At 45.2% G+C, this 18,572-nt stretch overlaps 1 protein-coding gene across 1 annotated transcript in view; it reads left to right on the plus strand.

The window, feature by feature from the left end:
- The first annotated feature begins 1,432 nt into the window (after positions 1 to 1,432).
- Positions 1,433 to 18,572, plus strand: part of LOC143806202 (class I histocompatibility antigen, F10 alpha chain-like) — a 42,726-nt gene continuing 25,586 nt past the window's right edge. The window contains exons 1-5 of the mRNA XM_077286326.1: positions 1,433 to 1,676; positions 5,161 to 5,424; positions 7,818 to 8,096; positions 9,695 to 9,964; positions 12,682 to 12,780. Of these exons, the coding sequence (XP_077142441.1) occupies positions 1,592 to 1,676; positions 5,161 to 5,424; positions 7,818 to 8,096; positions 9,695 to 9,964; positions 12,682 to 12,780 (997 nt within the window). The 5' untranslated portion in view covers positions 1,433 to 1,591. The remainder of the gene's footprint in view (positions 1,677 to 5,160; positions 5,425 to 7,817; positions 8,097 to 9,694; positions 9,965 to 12,681; positions 12,781 to 18,572) is intronic.

The raw sequence follows: 18,572 nt of genomic DNA on the forward strand, positions 1-18,572 counted from the left end.
GGACATACTTCACCTGTGGGAAGGTATAACATCTAGCTGCCATTCCATCACCCCAGCGGACCCCTAGCAGCGTCGGTCACCCTGACCGAACACCACAGGTGGCGTCACGAACACTTGACAAACTACACCTTTGATTGGGCGCCCCTTAGCAGGGCCACGGACAGGGTCGGGCCACTGTGACATCCCCAGAACCGAGACAGAGGGACCCGGTACCGAGTACCCCACTGCCCTGCGCCTGGGGGCGATCCAACTTCGTAGTCCAACTTCTTGTGGTGGGAACATGGAAACTGAAATCCTTAACTGGAACTAATTATCTAAAGTTGCATTCAGTAAAAAATACATTAGCAATAAATTTTTACCTATCACTTTTTCTTTCAATTCAGCCAGTTCCACACTTTAGGTAGCACTGTGGGACATGCACTCTTCAGATAGGGCTGTCACCTGGCCAGTAAACATCCAGCCCAGCCGGTATTACCCCCAGAACCTGATGCTGGTGCTTATTTTCCACTTGCCTCACAACTGCTCTATTTTGACTCAGATACAGTTGAATACAATGATGGAGCCCTCTGCTCTCTGCTCCGTTTGGGGAGAGGATGAAGGACCTTGTGGTCTCCTGAGTCCTGACATTCTCAGGTCACATGACAGGTGAGCAGAGGAACAGATTCTGAAAAGTCTTTGTTGAAGATTTACGAGTGCTAGTATTCTGTCCTAGGGGCCTGTGGCTGCAAATATGGCTCTGTGAGATGCTGAATCTCTTCACCCTACTTGCTGAGGGAAGTCAGCAAGTCAAAATGTGGCAAAGTTTCCAGTGCGCCTTTCTAAGCAGAAATATGTGATGTATTACGATTTTATGGCACTGTAGATACGTGGGTGGTGCCATGTCTGCCATCTCCGAATCATACAGCGTCCTGATATTTGTGGAACGTTATTATATAATGTACTGGAAAACAGAAAAAAAATCCAAGTGAAGTAGAAAGGTAAAAAAAATGCAATTGCGCCATTTTGGGGGGTTTAAGGCGCAGTTGTTTTTCCAACATCCATTGTATAATAAAAACGACCTGACAATGTGATTCTCCAGGTCAGTATGAGTCTCAAAATATCAAGATTTAAATTATTTTTTTTACTGATTGTGGCTTTAAATAAGTTCTGAACTTTTTTGAAACCCGTAAAGAGATTAATTATTTTAATATTTTTAAAACTTTTTTTACACTGTATTTTTTAGTTTCTACTAGAGGACAGCAATGTGCGATGGTGTAATTGCTTATTATAACTGGAGAAATGTTTTGTATCACTACAGTAGTGGGAAAGAAAATTCATGATGTGGTGAAAAAAATGCAATTGTTACATTTCAGGAGGGTTTATTTTACGGCGTTCATTGTGCAGTAAAAGTGACCAAACAACATGATTGTCCGGTCAGTACGAGTTTTTCAGAATCATCTCCTATTTTCACTTTCACTCTGTTACTTTCCATCCTGCGATCTGCAGATCGCAGCTCCTATTGGTGTGAGTCTGAGCTCCGGTCACATCCCTCCCTTCCCTCTATGTGCAGTGTGAATGGGTATTGTGCTTTCTGCTTCTTCCTGGTTATTTTATGTTGCTCCGTTACATCAGACACAGGATGCAGAAGATGATCGTCCTCACACTGATCCTCCTGGCAGTGTCCGGGGTGTACTCTGGTGAGTATGTACCGAGCTGTCTCTTACATTATCATCAGTGGCGTAAGTAGAGTCTTAGAGCACGTCCCCACTGTCAGTATTAGGCAACGCTTTGGACACAGCACTTTGCCCGCTGTGTCCAAAGTGCTGCTGGACTATGAATGCAGGTGGTTCCGCATGTGTTCATTGAACCGTGTGGAATCACTATGTCCTTTACATTGTACAGGTGATATTTATCTGACAGAGGCTCACGGCTCACGTCTCCGCAAGATAAATAGGCATGCTGCGGTCTAGAAAGAGGTGCTGCATGTCCGTCTCCACAGGTGAGCAGGAGGCATTGGTGCACGCATAGTGGATGTGCGATTTCTTGAAATCCCATCCACTATGCTGTAATATCTGCAGATGTATGCAGCATTCAACAAACAGTGTTTACTGACCGTGGGCACATACCCTAATGGGTTACGATGCAAAATATGGACCTGGGCCCTCCCTGCATGTTGATCAGATGTATGGGCCCTTGTAGCATTCTAGATCCTATAGAGACATGCATGTTCGCCCCCCCCCCCCATGTAATAATGTTCCCAGCCATGGACGGATCTTGTAATAATGTCCCCCACTCTGACTCTTTCCTGTAATACTGTTCCCCATACTGGGCCCCTTTGCCCTCCTGGTATAATGTTCCCCACATGTAATAATTTCTCCCATCCTGGCTCCTTCCTGTAATAATATCCCCCATCCTGGCTCTTTCCTGTGATAATTTCCCCCATTCTGGCTCATATCTGTAATAATGTCCCCCATCCTGGACCCATTATTTGATAATGCCCCCATCCTGCACACCTTCCTATAATAATGACCCCCACCCTGGACCCTTCCAGTAATAATGTCCCCCATCATAATTCCCATTGTGTAAAAATGCTCCTTCCTGGTATAATGCCCTTCCCTGCCATCCTGGTCCCCTTCTGTTCTTCTTCAGCACATTTTAAAGAGAAACAAATGATTATTCTTACCTTCCCCGCACCCACAACTTGCGAAAGTCCTCCTCTATTTCAGCTGACTTTGGTGTGACGCAGGGCCGGACTGGCCATCTGGCAATTCTGGCAAATGCCAGAAGGGCCTGTCTGGTCTTGGGCTGCCTTGTTTACTACGTTGTTAACAGAATCGGTGTCCTCAAGATACCCATAATGTTAAGAGTTGTAATGGAGCACAAAGTCACTGACTTTGTCACTTATCCCAGCAGGCCATGGGTATCATTAGAAATATTTGTCTTGTAGTAAATCTTCCTTTCCTCCATCCAGGGTAATATTAGTAATATATCCCATCTGGTTCATGGGGATGGGGTCAACATGGGCCTGTGTGATTTCAAATGCCAGGACTGAATTTTAGCCTCAGTCCGTACCTGGTGTGATGGCATGGGCAACTTATTGCCATGCATCGCCCGTCATTGCCAAGCTGACGTCTGCTACCGGCCACTGATTGGGCGTCAACATGTATTGCAGTGTAGGGAGCAGAACGCTATGCCGTGTTACATTTCAGCTGAATGTGTGTTCAAAGATACACATCCAGGTGAAATTGGCTCTGGCCTCAGCGGACTTTCCACACGGGCCTGGTCACAGTCGCACCCTCTGCAACCGCAATTGTTACGCCCTTGACTATTTAACATTATATCGCTATCTATTTATATAACTGCCTTGTAATGTTTTAATTTCCTGTTCTGTCCAGATGTCACCATATCCCAGAATTCCAAGTGGAGGAAGTTCATCGACCGCCATATTGGGACACCCAAGTAATGAGTGTCTCAATATGAAAACTGCTGCTGGTACCAACCTATTGCGCGGTACCACAAGCGGAACCCCATCGCACCACACACACACTCACACACACACTGGCACTCACACACTCGCATTCACACTATTTACATAATTGCCTTGTAATGTTTTCATTTCCTGTTCTGCCCAGATGTCACCATATTCCAGAATTCCAAGTGGAGGAAGTTCACCGACCGCCATATTGGGACACCCAAGTGATGGGTGTCTCAATATGGAAACTGCTGCTGGTACCAACCTATTGCACGGTACCACCAGCGGAACACCGTCGCACCACACTCACACTCTTACTCACGCACTCACACTCTCATACTCACACTCTCGCACTCACACTCTCACACTCTCGCACTCACACTCACGTTCACACTATTTATATAATTGCCTTGTAATGTTTTCATTTCCTGTTCTGTCCAGATGTCACCGTATCCCAGAATTCCAAGAGGAGGAAGTTCACCGACCGCCATATTGGGACACCCAAGTGATGGGTTTCTCAATATGGAAACTGCTGCTGGTACCAACCTATTGTGTGGTAACACCAGCGGAACCCTGTCACACCACACACACACTCTACTGTATACGCTGTACGCACCACACACACACACACACTCACACTCACACACACTCACATTCACACTCACACACACACTCTCACTCACACATTCACACAGCCTCTTGTGTGGTACCACCAGCGGAACACCATCGTGAACACGCCACCACCGGGATCAGCCGAATGATTCACTGACTGCCGCCATCTTTGTTCAGGAGGAGCGCATGCGCAGTTTTAATGTGACCGCCGCTACCTGTCTGTACAAAGATGGCAGCAGTCTGATTTACGGCGCCTGCGCGAATTACGCGCAGCTGCAGTGAATCATTCGGCTGATCCCGTCGGCAGGTGTGCGACGTGTCTACAGGCAGAGGAAGCCGGTCACATTAAAGGGGTTTTCCCATGAACGAAAGTTCATTTTAAAAATTGTCTGTGTCTGACCGTGTACGGAGCATAGCACGTCTCCTGGGCAGGGGAGGAAGCAAAAGACAATACTGACATTACAGCAGGGGATCACAGTGGATTCATTTTGTGAGGTAAAATATTTCACTGACTGTTTTTAAAAAATATTTTACCTCACAAAATGTATCCTCTGCGACCTCCTGCTGTAATGTCAGTATTGTCTTTGAGGGGAGAACACAGCACAGGAAGGAGAGAGATGGGGGGGATAGCACGTGGCGTAGACAGGTCAAAGAAGAGAGCACAGACGGGAGAAGTCAGCCCATGGGGAAAGAGAAAGTGGATAGGTGGGTGAGCACATGGGGGGAGAGATTCTCAATGCTGCAAAGCCTGCCCCCATCGTGACATTACCGAACTCCCTATGCGATAGCATCGGGCCTCCATCAAGTGTTATAATATTAGGTTTGTTTTGTATCGCTGTCACATTTTATCTGTGTAGTTTTGTACAAATTGATCTTGCGAACATAAAATGGTGGATGGTTGCTATTTTACTGGTTTTGGGAGTCAAATCTTGGACAATCCAGCCTGCTCGGCACCAGCACTGTAATGCCAGTTCATGAAAACCAGAAAATCCTGAAAACGAGACATGATGAGGTTCCAGCATCGCTTTATTCCCAATATCTTGGCAACTCCATGCAACTCGCGATGTTATAACTGTGTATCTGTATGTCTCTCTCAGACAGTCACTCTCTGCGCTATTACTACACGGGGGCCTCGGCCCCAGGACAGGGGATACCCGATTTCTCCATTGTTGGATATCTGGATGACCAGCACGTTGAGCGCTACAGCAGCGACACCGGCAGAACCGGACCTGTGGCTTCATGGATGCAGGGGAAGGAGAGTGCGGAGCACTGGGAGAGAGAATCCAGGATTGATCGAGAAAACGAGGCTGTGTTCAAACGTGAATTACTGCTATGGAACAAGAGATTCAACAACACGGGCGGTGAGAACACAACGTCCTACACGCCAAGTGCAAATAATTACATATTTATTAAAAAAAATATTCTGTGTGTTGTGTGGGGTCCAGCGGACACTGACTGCCAAGGGTTAAGTGCAAAATGTGTCTGTGCCCCACACATCATTCCCTTCCGCCTACATACACTCACACATGTGAAATGTCAAAAATATATTTTCTACCAAAACAAACAAACAATGAAGACCCTCTATGTGTGACCAGAATCTAAAACAGAGGGAGGCAACAATATGACACTCAATTTGTAATTTAATTCTCATAAAAATTTAGTTTTTTTGTTCAGATGGTCAGAAGAATTTTTTTTATTCTTTTATTATTCATGACCATAATAGCCAAACTTAAAAAAAAATGAAAAATAAAAAACCCTGACTGTATGAGGTCTTGCTTTTTTGGAAGATGAGCTGTAGTTTTTTGAGGGCTTGGGCACACGCTGCGGATTCCATTGCGGAATTTTCCACAGTGGATTTGATAAATCCGCAGTGCAAAACCGCTGCTGTTTTTACTGCGGATTTATCGTGGATTCTATTGCAGTTTCCTCTGCGGGTTTTCACCTGCAGATTTCTATTGGAGCAGGTGTAAACCCGCAGCGGAATCCGCACAAAGAATTGACATGCTGCGGAATATAAACCGCTGCGTTTCCATGCGTTTTTTCCGCAGCATGTGCATTGCGGATTTCGTTTCCCATAGGTTTACATTGTACTGTAAACTCATGGGAAACCGCTGCAGACCCGCAGCTGCGGAAACGCTGCGGTTCCGCAGCAAAAACCGCAGCATGTGTACATACCCTAAGGAGCTATTTTGGCATCACATATGTAAAAGTTACATTCATGTTTTCTATCTTTACTTTTTTATGAGTTAAATATTTTATCTTTTCATTTACCCAGGGACATAAATAATGAGTTGAGTGTATTGTAGGAGTTAGGATTTTGAGGGCACCAAATATGTACTTACTTTAGCTGCTATTTTAGTAACTTTATGGTAAAAAATCTCTGACTTTTCAGATTTCTTTTAACTTATTATGTATGCGCATATATAGATATCTCTGTGTATACCAGTATAATATGGCTGAAAAAAAAGAAAGCTTAAAGGGAAGGTGCCGCAATTTTGTTTTTGAATTAAAAATGATTGTTTATATAAACAATTAGTCCCAGCACGACACTTAAGGTACCGTCACATTAAGCGACGCTGCAGCGATATAGACAACGAGCCGATCCCTGCAGCGTCGCTGTTTAGGTCGCTAGGAGACGTCAGACACCGGCAACAGCAGAACGATGCAGGAGCGATCCAGTGACGTACTTATTGTTCTTGCTGGTTGTTCGCTCCAGTTCGCTCCATGAAGAAACATTGCAGGCATCGTTGCTTTTGCTGTCAAACACGATGATACACGCCGATCTGACGACCAAATCAAGTTCTGGACTTCTAGCTCCGACCAGCGATATCACAGCGGGATCCAGATCGCTGCTGCGTGTCAAACACAACGAGATCGCTAACTAGGACGCTGCAACGTCACGGATCGTTGTCGTTCTCGTTGGAAAGTTGTTTAGTGTGAAGGTACCTTAAAGGGAAACTGTCACCCCGTTTTTTCAAGATGAGATAAAAATAGCATTAAATAGGGGCAGAGCTGTGCGTTACAATAGTGTATTTTTTGTGCCTTTATTCCCCACCTATGCTGCCGAAATACCTTTGTAAAGCCGCTGTTTTGGGCTGTCACTCACGCTGGTCTGGTCATATGGGCGTGGTGACATCGATGTTTCTCCCCCAGATCTTGCTCATCTTTCTGTTGGTGGCGTAGTGGTGTGCGCATGCCCAACAGGCGAATCCACTGCGCAGCTGAAGGAAAAGAGCGCGATCTACGCTATTCAGCGGTTTATTGGTGGGCGCGGCCATCTTCCTGAGGCCGCGCGTGTGCAGATGGTAGTGCTCGGCTTCCCAGGGCTTCAGGAAAATGGACGCGGGATGCAGCGCATGCGCAGATGGAGATCGCGGCGGCCATTTTCCTGAAGCCGAGTTCACATCTCGTGAAGTGGTGCATATGTTTCTATTATACTTTTCCTCTAATTGTTCCACTCCTGAATGATTTACATCTGTTAGCCAGCATAAGTACATGTGGGGGTTGCCTGGTTGCTTGGGAATCCCCACATGTACTTATGCTGGCTATGAGATGTAAATCTTTCAGCTGTGGCAAGAAAAACGAAAACTCCGAGCACTAAAAAATACTCGGAGGACCCCCGAACATGCTTGAGAAATCCCGAGTAACGAGTATATTCGCTCTTCACTAATGTTGAACACAAAAACTGCATAGTTACAAATAATTTCGTAATCTATACATACCCCATGTATAACATGTTCCTGTATGGTGGCAGGCCTCCATTTCGTGCAGGTGATGACCAGCTGCGAGCTGCGAAATGACGGCAGCACCGGAGGATACGAGGAGTTTAGATACGACGGAGAAAAATTCATGGACTTGGACGTACAGACCGGATCATTTATGCCTATCATGAACGAGGCTCAGATAATCGCACAGAGATGGAACAGACCGGATGTTAGAATGGGGGAGAAATACAAGGTGTATCTGGAGAATAAGTGTATTAACTTACTGAAGAGATTCTTGGAGCACGGAAGAGAAGTCCTGGAGCGGAGAGGTGACGTCACTGCCCAGTACATGTGCAAAAATGGCAGATTTTCTTGTCCATATTGATGTCAGAACTATAGACATATATCAGTTGGTCCATAAACACGTTTTATTAGGGGATAAACGTGGTGTGACAGTGAGGGTGGTGATTGGTGGCAGCAGCTCGGTATGTGTGATGTGTACATTGTCTGTGCGATGCCTTTGTTTTACTGTCATAATGTTGCAGCAGAAAATCTGCAGTATATTATAGTGCCAGCCAAGTGGATGAGATTCTACCACTTCACTCCCACACTGCGTAACGTTCTTTAACCCCTTGTCAACATTCATGGTAAATGTATAGGTGTGCGTGTATGTATGGAGTGGGATGAATCTGCATGTATCCCAGATGGATTGTGCCGTAGATTTGTTTCCCATTTTGCTGCGGATTCACAGCAAAATCTGGGGCTTTTTCTTTTTCAATTAAGTTTATGTCCTGTGTCAGTGTTACCTCAATAATTATGAAGTATGTTGTAAGATGGCCGCCAGACGAATCCTTGAGGGGAGATATGTGTCATCCTGGCTATTAGCTGCGGTGATGTGAACTCGGAAGCATGCTCCAGCACATATAGTGCTGAGAGAGTTATTAGGCCATTCCAGGGCCAGGTTTTACGAGCGGGCATATGAGATGGGTGGGAATGACCGCACACATATCCCAACCCCAGGGGCGTGGTTTAGCAGATAAAATGGAGGCTGAATCTCTCATTCAGTGTCTGTGGCTGGAGATGTGGAGAACATCCAGTGTGTGTTGCTAAAGACACTGACCTAATAAACTTGCTTGGACATTTCAACAATACCACTTTCCGTGCCTACCTCAACCGCAGCCGAATGAGTACAGGTCTCTACAATGTATATGGACCTGATTATTCCGGTCATTTTAACTGTCGTCAATAGATACTAACTATTGCTTATCAGATCTATTATTAAAGAAGACCAGTCACTTGCTTAAAAAATTGAGTCAAATGCCTTGTAAAAACCTCTGAGCTCTCCTGACCGTGCAGGTATTTTCCTTTTTGGGCTGCGTCACTTTATTGCAGAGATATTCATGTTTGTTTCGTCTGGAGCACAGCATGTGACGTTTCTACTTGCTCTTCAACTGGGCGTGTCTTCTGAGTCTTCTCTGGGACATGTCCTTTCACCCCTTTCCTCGAGATGCTGTTCTGATCTAGCAGTCACAGACATTGCTGAACTGCGATTTGCAGGGAGGGTTGAAAGTGCACGCCCCCATAGAAGACTCTGAACAAACACCCAGTTGAACGACTAGCAGTGATTTCACATGCTGCTCTTCAAAAGCAACAAATGTGATTATTTCTGCAATGGAGCGACACATTGCAAAACGGAAAAAAGTGACAGAATCAGGGGCACCCAGGGATCTTTACCAGGTATTTAACTTAATTTTTTGAGCAGGTGACAAATCCTCATTAAATGTTTGAATGGACCCCATGTCCATAACTAGTCCTCATACTGTTCAATTAAGAGTCCATACACTGTATGATCGTAGCTGTGAGGAATTCTTTGATGCCCTTTGTTTATCTGAGGGCTACTTATATATTTTATGTCTTTTACTCTCAGTTCGGCCCCAGGTGAAGGTGTCCGTTCAGGAGAAAGGAGACACCATGATGCTTCACTGCCAGGTGTACGGATTTCACCCCCGACCTGTGGATGTGAAGTGGATGAACGGGGAGGACGAGGTTCATTCATACGAGACCACACACGTCCTCCCCAATCCTGATGGCACCTATCAGATCAGGGTCAGTGCGGAAGTGACCCCCAAAGATGGCGACAGCTACTCCTGTTATGTGGATCACAGCAGCCTGGAAAAGCCACTTGATGTAAAATGTGGTGAGCCTTTTCTCTAAAGGGGTATAACTCAAATGTGACAACTTTCTGAGCTGGGCTTCTGGGAATTGCCTGTTTAGGTTGTGCAAAGTGTGCATTTTAAATTTTTCGGTGACAAACTCCCTATTTCCATACTATGCCCATTCCCTGAACCCTCAAACCTTATTATCCGCCCCTGAATATAGGTCTGGATGCTAAGGATCCATCATCAGACCAAGAGACATGCACAGGAAACATCGAGGGTTAGACAGTTTTTACTAGAAATCAACTATTTAACTAGTCAGTGTCAGATAAATTATCAACTGGATGTCAAGCAATAAGAAGACCACTGGACTCCCAATCAACGAGTCTGCCATTATCGCCACCACTTTGTCTCGACAGTAACCATCACCCGCCATCGGCTGTGACTTGTCCGAAGCAGAAGAAAGAAGCACAAAGAGCAGATATGGCCAAACATAAGAACAAAGACATCTCAATAAGGGCAGGACACAAGGCAGCTCTTGATAAGGCAGCTGGAAAGATAAATCTCAAGGTGTCCATGGGGCTTAAATTAAACGGTTATTCCCCCAAAACAAATCAGGATCTGGGATACCTTGCTGATTACTGGAGGTTCTACCACTGACACCCCCAGCAAACTTGAGATGAGGGCTTTGCAGTCATAACTGGTGTGTAGGTGCACCATGTTTGGCCTCCACTCCATTCATTGTCTATGGAGCTGCTGGATAAAGCTGAGTACAGCGTTCCACTATCTCCAGCGTCCCATTGACAATTAATGAAGCAAAGGTCATATACTGTGCACCCACTATTCCGACCACCAGCAATCAGCTAGTTATTCCCTATCAAATGGATAGACAATAACTTGTCATTTTGAGATAATCTTTATCATATGGAGGATGCTAGTAGATACATGAGGGGGTTAAATATGGAGCCCAAACAGACTGTACTATCAACAGCAGAAGAAAGGGAGGTAGGAACTGACCTTGTTTTGGTCACTTTGCATTTTAACATTGCTCATCCCTAGAGGTATTGTACTGTAGCATGAGACAGTGTTTACAACCCACAGAAGTTGCTCAGCTAGTGCAGCTCATCCAGGATGGTACATTAATGCGAGCTGTGGCAAGAGGGGTAGCTGTGTCTGTCAGCACAGCGTTCAGAGCATGGAGCAGATACCAGGAGACAGGCCAGTATACCAGGAGATGTGGAGGGGGCCGTAGGAGGGAAACAACCCAGCAGCAGAACCGCTACCTCCTTTGTTGTGCAAAGAGGAACAGAAGGAGCCCTGCAAAATAACCTCCAGCAGGTCACTAACATCCATGTGTCTGCCCAAACTGTCAGAAACCAACTCCATGAGGGTGGTATGAGGGCTCGAAGTTCACAAGTAAGTGTCATGCTTACAGCCCAACACCATGCAGGGTGATTGGCATTTGCCAGGGAACATCAGGATTGGCAGATTTGACATTGGCGTCTTGTGCTCTTCATGGATGACAGCAAGTTCACAATGAGCACATGTGACAGACATGACAGAGTCTGGAGACACCATGGAGAGCGATGTGCTGCCAGCAACATCCTCCAGCATGGCTGTTTGGTAGTGGGTCAATAATTGTGTGGGGAGGCATTTCTTTGGAGGGTAGCACAGCTCTCCATGTGCTAGCCAGAGGTACCCTGACAGCCATTAGGTACCGGGATGAGATCTTCAGACCGATTGTGAGACCATGTGCAGGTGGAGTGGGCCCTGGTTTCCATCTGATGCTTGAGAATGCTATGCCTCTTGTGGCTGGAGTGTGTCAGCAGTTCCTGCATGATGAAACATTGATGGTATGGAGTGGCCTGCCCGCTCCCCAGATCTGAATCCAATTGAGCACATCTAGGAAATCATGTCTTGTTCCATCCACCAATGACACGTTGCACCACAGACTGTCCAGGAGTTGACTGATGCTTAATCCAGGTCTGGGAGGAGATCCCTCAGGAGAACATCCACCTCCTCATCAGGAGCATGCCCAGGCGTTGTAGGGAGGTCATACAGGCACGTGGAGGCCACACACACTACTGACCATCATTTCTTTGTTTTGAGGCATTTCTACTGAAGTTGGATCAGCCTGTAATTTGATTTTCCACTTTAATTTTGAGCATCATTCCAAATCCAGACTTCCATGGGATATTAATTTTGATTTAGATTCATCATTTGTATGGGTTTTTTTTTCTCAACGCATTCCACTATGTAATGAATAAAGATTTGCAACTGGAATATTTCTTTCAGTAATATTTAGGATGTGACATTTTAGTGTTCCCTTTATTTTTTTTTGAGCAGTGTACATTGTCTCATCTCTGGTCTCCCCATGAATTGATTTGGGAAGGGAATAGGTCTACGCAATCAATGGAAAAAGATCTTCCATCGGCTTCTTGTTCGCTTATAGATTTGTTCTTGTTTTTCCACGTTCAGAACCCAAGTCTCTCTATAACTTCTGTCTGGTTTTATCAGTTTAGTGTTTCTTTAGCTTCACGTTACTTATATGGACAATTGGAAAATCTTTCCACATTTATGAGAAATTTGGTCTCTTAGACGTGGGGATGTCTCGCACAAATCTTTCATGCCCACAATGTGTCACCATGCAGGAATAATTTATTATTATTATTATTATGTGCCAGTTTTCTGTTCTTTTATGTGATTATCATGTAGGAATCTCTCATGTGTCCGTGCTCTTATCATTTCTTCCTTTCAGAACCAGCGCAGAACTCGCTCTTGACTGCGATCACCAGTGCTGGGGTCGTCATCCTCGTCATCCTCGTTCTCGCAGGTGCTGGATTCATGATATACAACAGTAAGTGTCAGGAATAAAGGGCTCTATGCAGGATGTGATGCTGATGGAGATCTGCATCACAGATACACAATAACACATACTATATGATTATTGAGTTTAGTCCCTTAACCCCTTCACGCCGCAGCCCATTTTCGTTTTTGCATTTCTGTTTTTTGCTCCCTTGCTTCCCAGAGCCACAACTTTTTTATTTTTCTGTCAATATGGCCATGTGAGGGCTTTTTTTTTGCGGGACGAGTTGTATTTTTGAACTACACCATTGGTTTTACCATATTGTGTATCGGAAAACAGGAGAAAATTCCAAGTGCAGTGAAGTTGTAAAAAAAGTGCAATTCCACAACTGTTTTTTTGGGGTTTTTTTAATACCAAGTTCACCAAATGCTAAAACTGCCATTATGATTCTCCACGTCATTACGAGTTCATTGACACCAAACATGTCTAGGTTCTTTTTTATTTAAGTGGTGAAGTTTGTTAAAATGATTTAAAAAAATTGTACCATATTCCGAGACTCGTAGCGTCTCCATTTTTTGGGATCTGGGGCTGGCTGAGGGCTTTTTTTTGCGTGACGAGCTGACAATTTTATTTATGCCATTTTGGTGTAGATACGATCTTTTGATAGTCCGTTATTGCATTTTAATGCATTCTGGCATCTAGACTTTTTCTTTCACTACACCGTTTACCGATTGGATTAATTATTTTTATATTGATAGGGCGATTCTAAAGACATTAATACCAAATATGTGTATTTTTATTTTTTATTGTTTTTTTTAATGGTACAAATGGGGGGTGATTTAAATTTTTATATATATTTTTTTTTTCATTTTCATATTTTTAAAAACTTTTTTTTTTCACTTTATACTGGCTTCAATAGTCTCCATGGGACACTAGAAGCTGCGATCACCCGATCGCCTATGCTAGACACAGCGATACCAAACTTGTGTAGTTGTTTTTTTGTTTGTTTGTTTTTTTTACCTTTTAGCGTTTAAAAATATCTGGCATTCATATAAAATATTTGGCTTGAGTTGTGATTTCCTGAGACCCGTAACTTGTTTTATTTTTCAGTTGATGGTGCTGTGTTAGGCATTGTTTTTTGCATATTGAGCTAATGTTTTTATTCATACTGTAAGAAAAATTAGTGAGAATTGAAGGGCACAGGCAACATTTTATCTCTATATCAGAGGTGTAGATAAGCCCATTGTCACGTTTCCCCTATCAGTGTGTCTGGACACAGTGAATGACAGTTCTGTTGTCCAATCTAGGGCAAGGGTGCGCTGAGCTGTCGGTATGGTGACGGGCAGGTCAGCCATCCAATCGGATGCTGTGGCATGCTGAGCTGTTAGTGTTTTGAGTGACAGTTTAGCCATCCAATCAGAATCTGGGAGTACCGGGTCTTCATCCATGTGTCTCCTTTTTGGAGTAATTACCTGGCTATTTAGCTGTCTCTCTGCGTTAGATTCCTGCCAATTGTAGCTTTGCAAAAGAGGTGTGTGTGTATTCCTTGTGCTCCTAGTCTTGTATTCTGTTTTATGTTGCTAGACCTTGGATTTGTCTTTGACCTTGCATTTGCCTAGCTCTTTTGTTGTGATCTGCTACCTTCTTGGAATTCTGACCCAATACTGTGACCTGACTATGCCTTTGTCTCACCCCTCTGTCTATGACATGCCTGGCTTTTGACCTCGGACCTCTTGATTAGGGTTGAGCGACTTTTACTTTTTTGGGGTCGAGTCGGGTTTTGTGAAACCTGACTTTGTCAAAAGTCGAGTCGAGTGAAGTCGGACGATTATCGCGAAAAGTCGGGGATCGACCGAAACATGAAACCCAATGCAAGTCAATGGGGAAGCATAGTTGGCAGTGAGTGGAGGCCAGGAAAACACCTACAGTGCCCATTTTAATGGCAAAAACATCCATACTTGTTACTGAAGCTTGTCAATATTAATTTACTTTATAATAATAGTTAGGCATTGGAAATTGGGGGTCATTTGGCTAAAGTTGTGGGGGGTAGGGCTGGTTAAAGTTTTTAGTGGGCCTAGGAAACGTGGACTACGTCATGGCGGTGGAGCAGGGAGAGGTAAGTATTTCAACGTTGCAAGTGCTGTGATCCTGAGCAAGCAGGGGGGGCCCACTCGTTCGCATTGGCACTGGCACAGGGCCCCTCACAGTACGACGGTGTGTTTGCACGGCGGGGGCGCCTCCCACCGGCAGCGACACTTTTGCGTACTATGAGGGGCCCTGTGCCAGTGACGTCGCCAACGAGTATGCCCCCCCACCTGATGAAGGAACCTGCACTTTCACCTGCACCTTCCTCTTTGTCCCCGTGTAAGGTGGTATAGTATGCGGGAAGAGGAACCTGACTTTCAGCAGGGTCAGATTCTGGCTGTGTAGAGTGCAAGGGGAATGTAGTGGTCTGGGTCAATGTACCAGCGGACTCATCTAGCAGTGGCTGGGCAATGGGCAGGAGGAGGAGGAAACACAGATATAGACCCAAATAATAAAGTGGGCTAAATGCAGTTCAAAATTGGTAACAGGACTAACCAGGCGGCATTGCTTTGTTCAGTGGAGGACAACTGTAATGAGAGGCTGACACAGTGAGTAGGGCCAAATAAGTAACTAGGCTAAATGCAGTTCTAAATTGGTAACAGTAGGAAACAGGCGGCACTGCTTTGTTCAGTGGAGGAGAACACCAAGCAGCGGCAGACACCGTTATTAGGCCCCAACCAAACTAGTAAGCCAACTGCAATGTTACATTAACAACTACCTAATGAGAGCCTGAAGGTTGAAGCTCAAGAAAAACAAACAGGAGGAAACCCAGGAGCAGCAGACACCGTTAGAAGGCCCCAACCAAACTAGTAGGCCTGATGCAGTGTTATCTAAACAACTACTTAATGAGAGCCTGAAGGTTGAAGCTCAGACAAGGAAATCTGGAGGAGAACACCAAGGAGGAGGAGAACACCAAGGAGCAGCAGACACCGTTAGTAGGCCACAACCAAAGTAGTAGGGCAACTGCAGTGTTACATTAAAAAATACTTAATGAGAGCCTGAAGGTTGAAGCTCAGACAAGGAAACCTGGAGGAGAACACCAAGGAGCGGCAGACACCGTTACTAGGCCCCAACCAAAGTAGTAGGGCAACTGCAGTGTTACATTAAAAAATACTTAATGAGAGCCTGAAGGTTGAAGCTCAGACAAGGAAACCTGGAGGAGAACACAAAAGGAGCGGCAGACACCGTTACTAGGCCCCAACCAAAGTAGTAGGGCAACTGCAGTGTTACATTAAAAAATACTTAATGAGAGCCTGAAGGTTGAAGCTCAGACAAGGAAACCTGGAGGAGAACACCAAGGAGCGGCAGACACCGTTACTAGGCCCCAACCAAAGTAGTAGGGCAACTGCAGTGTTACATTAAAAAATACTTAATGAGAGCCTGAAGGTTGAAGCTCAGACAAGGAAACCTGGAGGAGAACACCAAGGAGCGGCAGACACCGTTACTAGGCCCCAACCAAAGTAGTAGGGCAACTGCTGTCTTATATAAACAACTACTTAATGAGAGCCTGAAGGTTGAAGCTCAGCTTTTCCAGTGGAGGACAGCGTGATTGAGTGGCGCAGACAGACAAAGGTAGTATGTGTTAACTAAAAAAGTTGGCTCTATGCATTTTTAAATTTGTTACAGGGGTACACAGGCAACATTGGTGTGGTCAGCGGAGGACAATTGGAAGGAGGGACCGCAGACAGACTTCCTAGGCCCAAAATACTAAAATAGGCTCTATGCAGCTTAAATTTGGCTACAGGGGTACACAGGCAGCATTGGTGTGGTCAGCAGAGGACAATTGGAAGGAGTGTCTGACACAGTAAGTACTCCGAGTCCCAAAAACTAAATTGATGTTAATGTATCCCAAAAAAAAACAAAACCACAAAAAAAAATAAAATTGTGGCATACTTAGGTACAGGGGTGTGCTCCTATGCTGACTTTCAGACATTGTAATTTGGCGCAAAGTATTTACTGGTGTAAATGTAGGACAGGGCCCCGGACTATTTTAACTAGCATCATACATGTCAACAAATTGTTATTGTCTGTGCCAGCCATTGAAGGATTTCAGCGCATAGACTAAACAGTGGTGGAGCAGCGACAGATAATTTTGCAAGTGGTAGAGCACTGTTTGACCTGGGGGGGGGGACACTCTCTCCTGGCCGGCGGTGCAAGCCCAGGGCCCCTCATGTTACAACGGTGTGTCTGACGTTGGGTGCGCGCCACCACCGCCAGAGACAATTCATTGTACTATGAGGGACCCAGTGCCAGTGCCGCCGACCAAAAGTGGGCACACCCACCTCTTCAGACAAATGGCACTCTGACGGGTGCTTGCGCCAAGTGGCGAGACCACGGCCCCGTGGGGGGAGTTAGGCCATTTAGGGAGGTGTAAATGCTGTGACAAACAGAAGCTGCAAATTAAGAGATTGGAACAGTCAGTAACACCAGTCCCAAAGCAAGACCTTTTTACAGGAAAGCTAGGTGTCAGCCGGGAAAGGTGGGGCAAAATAATTTGAAATCCATGATTGGTTCATTTTAATGAAGGTTAGATCATCAACATTTTGGGTAGCCAGACGAGTCCTTTTTTCGTTCAGTATTGAACCAGCAGCACTGAATACTCTTTCTGATAGCACACTAGCTGCTGGGCAAGCAAGCTCCTGCAATGCATATTCGGCCAATTCAGGCCAGGTGTCTATTTTGGATGCCCAGTAATCAAAGGGGAATGACGGTTGAGGGAGAACATCGGTAATGGAGGAAAAATAGTTAGTAACCATACTGGACAAATGTTGTCTCCTGTCACTTTGAATTGATGCTGCTGTACCTATCGTGTCTGCGGTCATTGCGAAATCACTCCACAACCTGGTCAGAAAACCCCTCTGTCCTACGCCACTTCTGATTTGTGCACCTCTAACACCTCTTGTTGCCAATATCTGTTCGAGGTTCTCATGTGGCATGATATTTTGCAATTTGCCTTTATAGCGAGGATCAAGGAGGCAGGCCAATCAGTAATCGTCATCGGTCATCATTTTTATAATGCGTGGGTCCCTTTTGAGGATACGCAAGGCATAATCCGCCATGTGGGCCAATGTTCCAGTTGTCAAGTCAGTGCATATGCTGGGTTGAGGAGCACTTTCTGGCAAATCAACGTTATTTGTCTCCCTCAAAAACCCTGAACCCGGCCTTGCACCGCCAGCAGTTTCTATTGCCCCCTGAGAAGCTTCCTCATCCAAAAAATACTCATCCCCATCATCCTCCTCCTCTTCACCCGCCTGTTATGACCTGGTGGTTACGGAGTGGTACTGAGATGACCTGGTGGGTAAAACCAATCATGGACAAGCTCAGAGGAGGTGGCAGCTCTACAGACAGTAATCACCTATATGACCTAGTGATTACAGAGCAGCACTGAAATGACCTAGTGGGTAAAACAAATAATGTACTAGCTCTGAGGAGGTGGTAACTTTACTGACCGCAATCCCTACTCCTAACACCAACACTAGAAATAGCCGTGGAGCGTTCCTATCTCTGCCTAGACGCCTCTTCACAGCCTAAGAACTAGCTACCCCTGAAGATGGAAACGGAAAACTATCTCGCCTCAGAGAAACCCCCAAAGGAAAGATAGCCCCCCACAAATATTGACGGTGAGTGAAGAGGGAAATGACAAACTCAGAAATGAAACTAGATTTTAGCAAAGGAGGCCACTACTATCTAAATAGACAGAGAAAGAAAAGGCTACTGTGCGGTCAGTATAAAAACTAAATGTCCACGCAGAGTTTACA

This window comes from Ranitomeya variabilis, chromosome 2 (assembly GCF_051348905.1).
Source record: "Ranitomeya variabilis isolate aRanVar5 chromosome 2, aRanVar5.hap1, whole genome shotgun sequence".
NCBI lineage: Eukaryota > Metazoa > Chordata > Amphibia > Anura > Dendrobatidae > Ranitomeya > Ranitomeya variabilis.